The 14,016-nt window shown below is 36.8% G+C and overlaps 1 protein-coding gene across 8 annotated transcripts in view; it reads right to left on the reverse strand.

Moving 5' to 3' along the window:
• pik3c2b (phosphatidylinositol-4-phosphate 3-kinase, catalytic subunit type 2 beta) overlaps window positions 1-14,016 on the reverse strand; it is a 382,245-nt gene that overhangs the window by 5,946 nt on the left and 362,283 nt on the right. For 2 of the 8 annotated variants that reach the window (XM_077501849.1, XM_077501841.1), the window contains 3 exons: window positions 12,756-12,862; window positions 12,542-12,670; window positions 6,381-6,531 (listed from right to left, as the gene is read on the reverse strand). In XM_077501849.1, the coding sequence (XP_077357975.1) occupies window positions 6,381-6,531; window positions 12,542-12,670; window positions 12,756-12,862 (387 nt within the window). Of the gene's footprint in view, window positions 1-6,380; window positions 6,532-12,541; window positions 12,671-12,755; window positions 12,863-14,016 lie in introns of those variants that run through there. The other 6 variants (XM_077501844.1, XM_077501846.1, XM_077501843.1 and 3 more) reach the window with 4 other exon arrangements.

Raw genomic sequence — 14,016 nt, forward strand, 5'->3', positions numbered from 1 at the left:
TTAGTGAGCAAACGCCCGACTGGTGAACACTTTTTCTGGGCGATTCTTTTAAACAAATTCTGAAACTTCATGGAAACTTCCGGTATGGCGAGGCATCTTTTTCAAAAAAAAAGAAAAAAAAAAGGCCCGTCTCGTCGCAATTAAAAACTTAGTGTGCCTTCATCAATCACCAATTGTTTGATTTTTTGCACAAATTCGTTGGCCGTTAGTTCATACATTTACGAAAAACTATCGGAACACCTCATGGGCCGCGGGATGAATGATGAGGACGCTGTATAGACACCGATTGAGTATACGCTCACAGATACCTATGGTAGAGGTTCCTCTAAGCCAATGGGATGCCAGAAACATGCACAAACACCGATCGAGTATACGCTCATATCTATGGTAGGTTCCTCTTAGCCAATGGGATGCCAGAAACATGCACAAACACCGATCTAGTATTTACGCTCGTAGGTACCTATGGTAGGAAATAGCCATAGCCGAAAGTTTTTTTTGTTTGTTTGTTTGTTTGTTTTTTTTTAATTCGACATAACCAACATCAAATACAATACAAACAAATTAAGCACCACAAAATGTTACACACAAGTCGATTACAGCACATTGCAAGAAACATACACAAAAAAAAATACAAAATAAAAAATAAAATAAAAAAAAAAGAACAAGGGGCAGTGTTACAAATTGTCAAAATTAAAGGATCCCATAAATCTTTTAAATCAAGACAAAGTCATTCAAAAAAACTTCAAAAGCAAGGGCATTTTTCTGATTCATAAACCTTAACGATTTTTCAAAGAGGCAGATCTCATTCTTCAAGTGAGCCATACTAGGATTTGTTTTAAAAAAACGACATTTGTGAATAAAGTGTTTACTCAATACAAGCAAGACATTGACACCAAAGTCAACTTTCCTATCGTGAATATTGATTCCAAATTGGATCTCTTTCATCGACAGCCCATTAAATTGAATACCCTTGTGTTGCAGCCAATCTTGAAAATCCTTCCAAAACCTTTGAATCACATTACAAGAAAAAAAAGATGATCCAAGTCTTCATTTTCCACTCCACAGAAAACACACATCCCAGTTTCCATTTTGAATTTATATTTTAGATATTCCTTAGCAGGGTAAATTTTATTCAAAATTTTAAATTGAATTTCCTTAATCTTGAATGGGATTGGAAAAGATAGATAATTGCATCTGATTTTCTTAATTTCTTCCTTTTTTAAACCTTTTAGAATATAGTTCCTTTTTACTAGGGGTGGGAATCTCTGATATGAGGCCGATTCGATATGTATCTCGATACACAGGTTGCGATTCGATTGAAAAACGATTATCTTTCAGAACAGAACGGTTCGATACGGTTCGATTAAGTTTTGGAATGATACAATTTTCGATTCGATACGATTAATTTCAATATTCAAAACTTATAGTGACATTTGTTGTTTGTAAACAATCTTAAAACACCACAAATTTTTACAGTATCTACAAATGTGTTAAAAAAGAACAACAACAATGTCTTCTATATTTTTATATATTGAATCAATTATTTAAATGGACCGGAACAAAGGGCTGGGCGATATGACTGAAAAATGTATCAGTTTAAATATTTATTAGTAGTTATTGACAGTTATAATTGTTTTTTTTTCTCTTCAAAATAAGGATCAGGAAAACAAAAGGTTGATAATTTAATGTTAAATATAAATATTTAACCTTTAGACAGACACCAACACAATTAAACAGAATATGTGCACATTGTGAAGTATTTCAGAAACATAAATTTAAGACATGAAATAAACCTACCGTCCATCCAAAAGAAATATGAAGCCACCTTATGGAACAATAAATCTATCAAACACATTTTAACCACTTAATATATCCAAAAATATTTCCAAAAGTGCCCTTCCCTTTTTATCAACAATTTTTGTTTTTCACAATTTTTGTTTTTCTTTGCCATCACATTCATTTTTGGTTAATGTATGACATCTTTTTTGTTTTTTTAATCTGAGACACGATGATGACCACAGAATCACCACTGTTTATGTTTTGTTTTTTGGGCTGTCGTTCATTTTGAGTTTGATGACGTAATCGCGGGCACGTCTCAGTTCTCCTATCTGCTGCTCATGCTCGTTGTATACGTTGACAGGGAGCCACAAACTGAGAAATGAGATACTTGCAGTGTGCTTTTAGCTTAGCTGGTGTGTTGGCTGTGGGACATACCTGTGTCGTTTGAATCCATGCATTGGATCGTCACGGGAGTTATTCTTTTTGGCTCGCGCGCAGTACCAACGCCGGCCCGGGACATACAAGTGCACCGAGAGGACTCGATAGCAATGGGAAATACCGAGATGTGAGGCACCGGCTTCTGCTAACTGTCTCCATTTGCATGTTATCACTCGTTGTGCGCGACTGCGCGCGTGCCGTGTCGCGAGCACGGCGTTGACGGTAGGCGGCCCCCCTCCCCCCGAAAATAGGTGCGAAACGTCTTTGCATTATGTTTACAACATCCGGGGAATGAAGCGTCTCTGAGCGCTACTTTGCTAGCTCTCTGTAAACACGGAAGTAGCTTGAATAGTGATGCGACTGAAATGTAAACAAAACAAGTAGAGCACGGTGCAGAACTCTTGCTATTGTTATGAAAACCATAAAGCCTCACTCGCAACCGATTCACAGCAACGCGATATCCGGTCCACAGCTCTACAAGCAATGTATCTAAGGATTCCCGGCGGATTTTGTATCGGTTGACAAGTCTGCTACCGATACGGCCGTTTAGCTCCCCTTGACAACCGATGGTTCGGTCGAATCGGTTTTTTGTCCCACCCCTACTTTTTACAAGAACCGGGCAACTACATTTTTGTGAATACTGTCTTAAAACTATGTTATTGCATTTAGGATTACAAAAATCAATACCTTCTATACAAAGATTTTTCAAATAAGGGGTACTGTTTGAGTAATACAAATCTTGTTGAGTCATAGTTAGTAAAGATGATGGTATAGCTTTCACAATTTGATTGTATTTTTTCTTGGTACATTGGATGTGAAATTTCTCACAAAAAACATATTGTAGAATACTTCCTTTGTTATTTAAAAGATGGGCAGTCACCCATATACCTCTGGAAAACCAGTCTTTGCAAAAAGAAAGATCTTCTGTTTATGGTTATGTAACGATTGTTCCATATTGGACTGTTGTGTGGTGTAAAATTATGTTTAAAGACTAGTTTCCAGTATAATATTACTTGCTGGTGGAAGTTAGAAAGCTTCACCGGTAATTTATTCAACTCAAAATCACACTTTAAGAGAAAGTGAATTCCTCCCAATTTATCAAAAATCAAGTTAGGTATGTAATGCCAAATAGAGCAAGTATTGTTGAGCAACGATTTCAGCCATTTAAGTTTTAATACACCGTTCATAGTATCAAAATCTATGGCGTTTCCTCCTCCCTCTTCGTAATTTTTTATCATATCATTTTTGCTTCTATAATGACATTTATTTCGCCAAATGAAATTGAAGTTCATGGTATCAATTACTCGAATCGATTTGTGTGGAATAGACAGGGAATACGCTGGGTATATTAATCTTGAAAGACTATCCATCTTGGTCAACAATATTCTCCCAAAAATTGAGATATCTCTTTGCAACCATCGATTCAAAACTATTTTGCATTTGTTAATATTGTCACAAATATTCAACTTTTCTGATATTTTTTTGTCCTTTGTTATGGTAATCCACAAGTATTTCACTTCTGTCTTAACCTTAATGTTATATAATAGTTGCAGAGGTTGTTCTTTCAGGGCAAAAAGTTCACATTTGTTTAAATTTAGTTGTAGACCAGACTTTTGAAAAATAATCAATCGTACGCAGAGCTATGGGAATTTGGCCTTCATCTTTCAAAAACAGGGTAGTGTCATCCGCTAGTTGACTTATTGTTATTTGTCTGCCCAATATGTTGATTCCCATAATATCACTACTTTTAATTAAAATAGATAACATCTCTGCAACCATTATAAACAAGAGGGGAGAACTACCACATCCGTCTAATCCCTCTTTTTAAACTGAATCTATTACATGTACCATGACCTAAGGAAACAGAACTATTTATGTCATTATACAACATACCAATAGCACTTATAAATTTTTCACCAAAACCAAAATGAGAAAGTGTTTGTAAAACAAAAATGTTCAACAGAATCAAAAGCTTTATAAAAATCTAAGAAAAAAAATCTAACTGTTTCCATCAATTAGCTCACTATAATCTATTAAATCTAAAACCAGTCTTATGTTGTTATGAATCAGTCTATCTTTAAGGAAGCCTGATTGTGTTTCACTAATTAAATCTGAAATTCCATACTTCAGTCTAGATGCTATAGAACTCGAAAGATCTTATAGTCTGTATTTAATAATGTGATAGGTCTTAGATTATCCAGTAGCCTTTTATCTTTTCCTGGTTTAGGAATAAGTATAATAAGCCCTTGTTTCATACTTGTCATTAATTCTTTTTTATTAATACATTCTATTAATGCATGAAATAATAAGCGTCTTATGTCCTCCCAAAAAATTTTAAAGAAGTTAACTGTCAGACCATCACAACCAGGAGATTTATCTAAAGACATTTTCTGAATAGCTGCGTCCAACTCCTCAATTTTAAATTCCGATTCACAGAGCTGATAATATGTTTAATCAATTTTGGGAATCCGATGAGAGATATTATCAAAGAAATTGTCACATTCCGTTTTTGAAAAATGAGAAGAATACAGTTTTGAGTAAAACTGAAAAACTTCTTTCTCCACTAGTTTGGGTTCGTTACATTCTATTCCTTCAATTAACAGACCAGAAATAAAATTTTTCCCCTGTCGATTTTTTTCTAGATTGAAGAAATATGAGTTTTTTTTTTCTCCTGCTTCAATCCATTTCGCACGAGATCTCACAAAGGCACCTTGTGCACGATTGAGATATAATTGGTCTAATTTGTTTTGGAAGTCCAACAAACGCTTTTTATTTTCTTGAGAAGTCATATCATTTGAACTACAACACTGACTTATTTCTTGTAGGAGATTACTTTCATAGATTCTTCTTTTTTTTTTTTATTTAGGTCTTTACTAAATTTAATACTAAAATCTCTAATTTTGTACTTGCAGAATTCCCATTTATTAGTATATCCCAAAATTGAGTCATTATTTGTAATATTTTTAATCATTTGATTTGATTTGATTTGATTTATTTGTTCATTTTTCCTTTCGGACAGCATTGTGACAATCAAACATTTCATCATACAATTTTGACATATAATAACCGAAAAGAAAAAGGGCTGGCAGGAAGAAGCATAAAGCTTATAAATTCCCGCCCCCATACTAAACTAGGACGCATAAAATCAAGCAGTAATAATAAAAATCAGCAGAGATGATAAAATTTCACTCAGTTCATCAAGTCCATGAAGTTAGTTATCCAGTTGATTACATTCGGAGACTTTTGATTCAGGCAAATGGATTATTGAAAGTTCAATCAGTTCATCTTCACCAGTGATTTGATCGCATGTAGTTCATAACAGAAGATTCGTTCCAATAGTTTGTTGATCACTTGTTGCAGGTCTTTCTTTTTCATCTCCTCCTTCTGGGCTTGAACCACATCCCGCAGTTGCATCACCTCTTCCAGCAGTTTCTGGTTGGTTTTATCCATTTTTTCCAAGTTCTTCTCCATGGTTTTCTCAATTTTCTCCATGGTTTTCTCCATTTTTTTGGATAATAGTCTTTAACTCATCAATTTCTTCCGTTCTTTTCCCACTAGGCATGTTGTAAAAACAAAAGAGTTGTTGTTACAGCTGCGCCGCAGGGAGTAATCGCAGAGCGATAAGTTGCGTCCTTCTCAATCAGAGTCAGAGTCCCGAACTGTTTGGCAAAATTCTTCATTTTCCAATAATTTAGCATTGAATTTCCAATAATTTCTATTATATGTTTTTTTAACAGCTGGTTGTAGAAGCAAATTAATGAAACAGTGATCTGAAAGAGGAGCATTTGATATAGTAGCCCTTGAGGAAAGTCCTAATATATCATCACTCCCCATCCAATAGTCAAGTCTGGATTTACAAGTGTCATTGGGTTTGAACCATGTGAAACATTTAAGATCTGGATTCAAGTTTCTCCAAATATCGAATAAGTTGTTATTCGCCATAAAGTCATTTATAATATTGTTATATTGCGGTTTACTCAGCCTAGGAGGCCATCTATCTAGCCATTCATTAGGTGTTAAATTCCAGTCTCCTCCCACTAAAATATAATTAGTGGGATATTGAACTTTAAATTCTCGTATAACATCCGACACATTTTCCAACATTGCTCTATTCTGCTTATCATTGTTGTATCCATACACATTTGTTATTATGAGAAACACACCTTCTACTTTAATCACAGCTGTCAACCAGTGTCCCTCTGTATCCGTCCGGTGGGTTAGAATTTCTCCCGGAAAATTATTGAAGTACATCGCCACTCCTCCCGATCTTGATGAACCATGGCTGAACAGCATCTTGTCTCCCCATTGATTCCTCTAAAAAGTCACATCCGTGTCTGAAGAATGAGTCTCTTGCAAAAACACACAGTTAGAATTATGCCCTTTGCAATACAAAAACAATGCTTTTCTTTTAATAATTTCCTTCAAGCCCCTAACATTTAAAGAACCAAATAAAAGAGTAGCCTTAAACATGAACTACAAACTCACCCCTGAATGGGAAAAACAAAACAAAACAAAAAACAAAACACAATATAACAACACTCAATATAACAAAATTTACTCTGTTGTAACCGAGTTACTAACAATGATCTTCATAGCTCTTGGACCACTCAAAAAATCTCCACCAGTTCAATGTTCTAAACACTTCTAAATTTATCCACTTTCCTTTATCCGCACTCCATCGACATATACATGAGGGCCACGGAAGAAAGCCTTCTTCCCAGCCCGCCTGGCTTGATAATCGCAGGCGTGCCTCCAGATCTTCACGCAGCATAATTTCTGCAAAGTTGATCCTCTCCTCTTTACATGTCGGCGAGTCCTTGGTTCTTCTCCACACTTCTTCTTTCACATGCCTTTGTGAAAACCGGATAACAACTTGTCTGTTGCGATTTTTCTCCCATTTCCCGAGCCTGTGCACCACATCCACAGCTTTCTCCATCTTCGATCCATATTCCGGAACAATCTTCTGCAATAGTTGAACGACAGTGGCTCTCAGATTTTCTTCTCTCTTCTCCTGAAGACCCTTCACCCGTAGGCAGCATCTCATGTTGTAACGTTCAAAACTTTTGAGTTTTTCTTGAAGTTCTTCATTCTGTTTCACCACCCTTTCGTTTATCTTTTCCATTTCCAGCACTTTCTTTTTAGTTTCTTCTAACTCCTCAGCATTAAACTAAACAGCCTTTGTCAAGTTGGTAATCATAGCTGTATTCTGTTTGTTCTGTTCTCGAATGTCATCAAGTTGTGTCTCCACTCTAGTCACACGTTTTGTCAGCTCCATTATTGCATCAAAAATGGCATTATTTGAAATTTGGCCATCATCCTCGTCATTTGGCTTGTTTTTTTTATCCTTCGGTGTCTTACTTGGAGTTGAAGGAGCGGAGTCATCTTCGCGGCCGCGTTTTGTCTCAGCAGCCACCTCCATTGCACAGTAGTCATGTTCACTCAACTTCGATGATTTTTGCGGCGATTTCGAAGTCAAAAGCACCAGAGGCTTCTTTGTTGCAGGTTTAACCCGCTCTTTAACGATCATCTTGAGTTACAGGTGGAATATAACAAGTTTTGATCACAAAAGTTACGGTCCAAAACCGGAGCTACTCAAAGCGTAACTTACTCGTCCACCATCTTGGTGCGTCCCCCCCATAGTATGTTGTGTATAAAGTATGTTGCGTTCGATAATGCATTTTTACCTTTCGTATCTAGAAATTTCTTTCGTAACAAGAGGCAATATTTTCCCGTTGAGGCGTTTCGTAACTCGAAAATTTCGTATGAAGAGACGTTCGTAAGTAGAGGTTCCACTGTATGTATATATATATATATATATATATATATATATATATATATATATATATATATATATATATATATATATATATATATATATATTTATTTTATTTTTTTTCAAAAGCATTCAGCGGCGTTTCGATGGCATTGGTTTGTGATGACACAAAACAATGTGTTGGATGCAAATTGAAACTGAACTTATTTTTTCTCCACAGACACGGTAAGCAATGCATGGAGGACCAAAACTGCCAAAATTCAAAATAAATAAAATTGAAAATGAAAACTGATCTGAAAAAAAAAACATCATTCGAAAATTAGATATAAACAAAATAAATATAAATGCAAATAAAAAGAACAAACTATATGTATACATAAATAAATCCATCCATCCATCCATCCATCTTCTTGACCACTTATTCCTCACAAGGGTCCCGGGGGGTGCTGGCGCCTATCTCAGCTGGCTCTGGGCATAAGTAAATACATTTGTATTTAATTCTTGAATTATATTTTTTACATCCGTTTTTTTTTTCACTTTCATTTAAATTGTATATATTGAATTTTGGTCCTCCATAGTGAAGCTCCGCCTCAACTGAGCCCAATTTTATTGGTGAGCTGTCGAAAGACTAACGATGTGTGATGGACAAACATGGAAACTCTATTGTGTGGTCACGGTCGAGCGAGCAACCAAAAACGATTCGTGCCGGTTCAACTTTCAACCTCAAGTTTTTTTTTTTTAATTTCCAAAGGTTGTAATGATTCTATCTATTCTATCTTTTATTTGATAGCAATTGTCAAGAATCTTCAATCTTTGGCATTTGGACCAAAATTTCCCTTTTGGAAAAATCTGCCGGGTGATAATTGGATTCCATTCAAAGATGTGTCGATGATTTCTTTCCATTTTCCGTCAACTTTTTCTTTGAAATGAAATGAAAATGCAACATTTGAGATATTTTGGATTTGTTTGCAATTTCCCTTTTGAAGGTTTGTTGGTGCTTCAGCTTTCTTTCCTTTGATCTTTCCTCTGGTCTCCTGACCTTTTGAACTTCACGACTCTGGCGAGACTCAAGTATTCGGTTAAGGTGAAGGTTAAATGGGATTTTTATTAGGTTTTAGGTGAAGTCATGAGCACAAATTCACACGTACGCACACAAATGCGCACGTACGCATAAAAAAAAGAGCAACACTAGTTGATAACATTTGATTTTTGACGACAATATTTTCCCTTTTATTGAAATTTGATATTTGAAATTCGATGAAATTTATAATAGAAATAAAATAAAATAAATAAAATAATAAATAATACAATTAAATAATATTAATAATGATAATAATAATCCTTAATATCCTACTACTACTACTACTAATAATAATAAGAAAATAATTACTAATAACAAATCCATAATTAATAATTAATTAAATAAATAATAATGAACAATGGTAAATTAAAAAAAAGTAAAATCAATAGAAATAAAATTGAAAAAAGTGAAAGAAAATAATCACAGTGAATGTGCGTGCGTGTGAAAACTGAAAGGAAGGATATTGTGTGCCAGTGCCAAGACTGCTTTCTCGTTGAGAATGACCGGTGCTTTTTTATTTTTTATTTTTTATTTTTTTTATTTTAAATATAAACGTTTTAGTTAAACAAAAAAAGTAATTTAGACAGTTAGGTTAGCAATGCATTGCTACTTGTCTAGCGGCACCTTAAGCAAACACGCAGCAAGTTCCAGTCAATAGTGCAGTGCATTGTGTTCTAAATAGCAATATTATCACACTAATAATAATACTTTGAAAAACTAAAAAACTGATCTTGCTCTGGTTTCTTCAAGCACTGCATATGGACGTTTCCTTGTATCATGCTGCATCATTGTTGACATACTGCTATGGTAGGCCATTGTTGCTTTGCACAATTTGTATATAACTATTTGTCTTCGCAATCTTCTCGAAATGATCCCAAACTCTGGACATTCTTTGTCTTTTGTTAGGGGAGTGGCAGGAGTCTTTTTTTTAACTCTGTCCTCCTCCAAGTACGGTAGTTTGCAACACAATCTGTGTCTAGGCATAAAAGGAGGTGTGAAACATGGTTCCGGGCGGAGCGTTGAGTTAAATTTTTCCAGTCGACCTATTTTTAAAGTCGACCTAGTTGACTTGGTCGACTTCATTCCCCAGCCCTACAAGCTAGTACGGATGTAACGATAAGGGCAATATCATGATATTAAAACTGCCACAATATCGTCGTCGTCATGTTCACGATATTTAAATGCTAGACGTCTGTTAAAAGAAGTCTGGTTGATTTCCATTTGTGCAGTTCTAGCCCCCTCTGGTGGCTATTTTTTTTTTAGTGCAGTTTAATTTTCATTAGGGATGTTTTGGCCCTTCTATATGTAAAATACTAGGGGTGTGAATTGCCTAGTACCTGACGATTCGATTCGTATCACGATTCACAGGTCACGATTCGATTCGATACCGATTAATCCCAATACAAATTTACAAGTCGATTGTTGCGATTTTTTTTCATTCAAATTTAGAAAATACTAATCAGTAAGCTTGTGGAGTGTAAGATTTATATGAAAATGTATTATTTATTTATCTGAAATTTCAGTCTTATAGAGGTAATCTGTTTCATGTTTGAACAGCATTAAAATAAAATATTAAGGCTTAATGTTCCGTTCATATAACATTCTTCCATGCTCAAGGTGTGAATCCTAACCCGAAGTCAGACGTTTTGTTGAATATTTTTCCGTTAAAAATGGAAGTTTAAAAATCGATTCACACACACACACACACACACACAAAAAGGCAATGATGATAAGACGTTGAATCGGTAAGACTACCGAATGAACAATTCTGAGCTCTTAAAAAAAAAAAAATGAAATAAAATAAAAATAAAAATAAAATAAAATAAAATAAAAATTTGATTTTTTTTTTTATTGAATCGATTCGAGAATCGCGCAATGTAGTATCGCGATATATCGCCGAATCGATTTTTTTTTAACACCCCTATAAAATAGTGATACCTCAGCTCACGAACATAATTGGTTCCCAGAAAGTGTGTGTAAGGCGAAAAGTTCGTCTTCCGAACATTTATTTCCCATAAGAAACCATTAAAATGAGAATAATCCGTTCCCAGGTCCCTATAAAACATAATTTTCTACTAAATAAGCCTTAAAACTACACAAAAAAATACCTTATTTTATGTATAATAAATGTGATATTGTATTTTAATTAAAGAAATAAACTGTACTGTATAATAAAGTCGTTTTATGTACCTTTGTGATGGTAGTTCTTAAGGATGGTAGCAATGGTAGACTTAGCGTACTGGTACTGGGACGCTAAGTCACACAAACGCACACCTCGTTCGTGTTTTTCAATGATCTCCTTCTTCTGCTCGATCGTAATTTTCTTTAATGTATTCTTATGCTACGTTCTCACTCACGTAGAGTGTTTATGGAACGGTTGCCGCTCATTCGCGCTTTCGTGCTCACCGGAGCTTTCGTGCTCAAGGCGTGTTCCTTGGTGAACAAGGAAGTGGAGCACTTTAGCGAGTCAACAAAAAGTGAGCACCGCCAACTACTTTCACTTCTTTCCTGGGACTAAACAGCCGTGGCACTATTTTCTCCTTTTTTGAGGTACGTGATAGCACTTTCGCTTTTTTTAGTGGCGCGAACTCCATTGACTACAATGCAAACGCGCCGCCGAATCGCCGTCCCTCGCTTTTGGTGAGAACGCAGCATTAGGCTTAACACTAGCCTGTGGTGGGATCTTTTTCGGTCCCATAATAGCAAAAGTACACTCAATATGGTCCAAAATGTCTATCTAACACAAACCGTGTCCGCACTCAAAGAAAGGGGGTGACGAACTGGGACGCCGTGAGCGTGCGTCAGCTTCTCGTGGCCGCCACCGTGGCGCTGTTCGACCGCGTGGTTTGGTTCGTCCGCCGAAAACTAGTTCGTCAGCAGAGACTATATGCTCGCAAATTTAATGTTCTTGAGGCGAAAAGTTCGTGAGCTTAAGCATTCGTCAGCGGAGGTTTTACTGTACACTAATTGTCAGGTGAAGGGGATTGTAAAATGCTTTGAAGCGAGTCAATATGTGGAGAAACTCAATGTGGGCTTGCATTAGCGAGTAAGTGCCTCAATATGAAGTGTTATTAGAGACTGAAGGTAGTTTATATGTATTGCTGTTATGTAAAAGCACAATATTGTGTGTTTTTTTAGTATGAGCTCATTTTTTACAATATTTTGACCTTTTTTAAATATCTCCAACCTCCCCACAATATCATGATAATTATCGTATCGTGAGCGTCATATCGTGATATCGTATCGTGTTATTTGGATATCGTTACATCCCTACTACAAGCACTTTTAACAGCAAATAAAGTTGAAACAAGAGGAGTCGCCGAAAAAACCGAGGTACTGTCTGCCATCTTGATCTTGAAAAAAAGACTTCGAGTTTAGCTTTGAATTGGGTTATGGTTGAGGTTAGGTTAAGGCGTGATGTCAATTACAAGTCCCCACAATGATACAAAGACGTGTGTGCGTGTGTGTACCATCTGGTTGTAGGTGGGGTTGCAGGTGCGGCGCGCCGCTTTGGTCTTCCTCTTGCTGGTCTTCTGCGGGTCTGGCAGCAGGTAGACTTTGACGTACGGGTCCGGATCAGCACCGTCCTGTAGTGGCTGCTGCGGGCACACGCGCACACACACACACACAAGTTCACGTCAGCGCATGAAAGAGAGGAGGCAAAACACGCGCACACACACTGACCAGGCCTCGGATGTGCATGACCATGATGAAGAGTTTGTCGTTCCGGTAGCAGATGGACAGTTTGACCTCACCCGAATCTTTGCATGACGCTGCAGGCCACGATGTCTCTGGGCACACAGATGAGCAGGACTCGGTGATAATTTCGTCACCGAAAAATTTGGGTCATAATTTTCATTAGTGTTGTTCCGATACCGTTTTTGGCCCCCGATACCAATTCCGATACCCAGCTTTGCAGTATCAAACGGATACCTCAGGTTTTTTTTCCCTCAACATGAAAAAGCTGTCCTGCCATTGGTTCAGAGCATTCAAGAGCCAATAGGATGTCTTAGATCGGCATGCAGTGAACATGTCGCAAATCAGTGAATGTCGTGCACCAGCAACATACAAGATGCTGCATCCAAAATTCTATAGTAGTGTTGGCAGTAGTGTTGTTCCGATACCGATACTGGTATCGGCAGAGGTGCCGATACTGCATAAAAACAGTGGTATCGGTATCGGTGACTACTCACAAGTAACATGCCGATACCATTAATTCCAATGCTAATATTCTAGTCATTCTGCTTCCTGACTCTGATTGAGAAGGACGCAACTCATCGCTCTGCGATTCACTCCCTGCGGCGCAGCTGTAACAACAACTCTTTTGTTTTTACAACATGCTTAGTGGGAAAAGAACGGAAGAAATTGAGGAGCTAAAGGCTATTATCCAAAAAATGGATAAAACCATAAAGGAATCAAACCAGAAACTGATGGAAGAGGTGATACAACTGCGGGATCTGGTTCAAGCCCAGGAGGAGGAGATGAAAAAGAAAGACCTGCAAATTGTCATCTTGCAGGAACAGGTAGATGAGCTTGATCAAAAATCTCGTATCAACGATGTCATTATCACCGGCATTAAAGTCAGGCCGCGCACGTATGCACAAGCCGCGGCCAGAAGAAGTGATGAGGATTCTGATTTAAATCCTGACAATGAATCAGTGGAGCAACAGGTGATAACCAAACTTTGGGAATTTGAAATAATGGTGGAAGCGCAGCATATCCAAGAGTGTTACACACTTCCATCTGGAGGGAGAAAACCACCAATGGTCTTCATGAAACTTAATGACAGAAAAAGCAAGATCGCACTCCTCAAGCAAGGCCCAAAACTGAGAGGCAAGAATGTCTTTCTAAATGAAAACCTGACCAAAAAGAATGCTGAAATCGCAAGAAAGGTACGTCAACTGAAGAAAGATGGGAAAATTATGGCAACTTGGACCGCCAACTG

This window comes from Festucalex cinctus, chromosome 17 (assembly GCF_051991245.1).
Source record: "Festucalex cinctus isolate MCC-2025b chromosome 17, RoL_Fcin_1.0, whole genome shotgun sequence".
Lineage (NCBI taxonomy): Eukaryota > Metazoa > Chordata > Actinopteri > Syngnathiformes > Syngnathidae > Festucalex > Festucalex cinctus.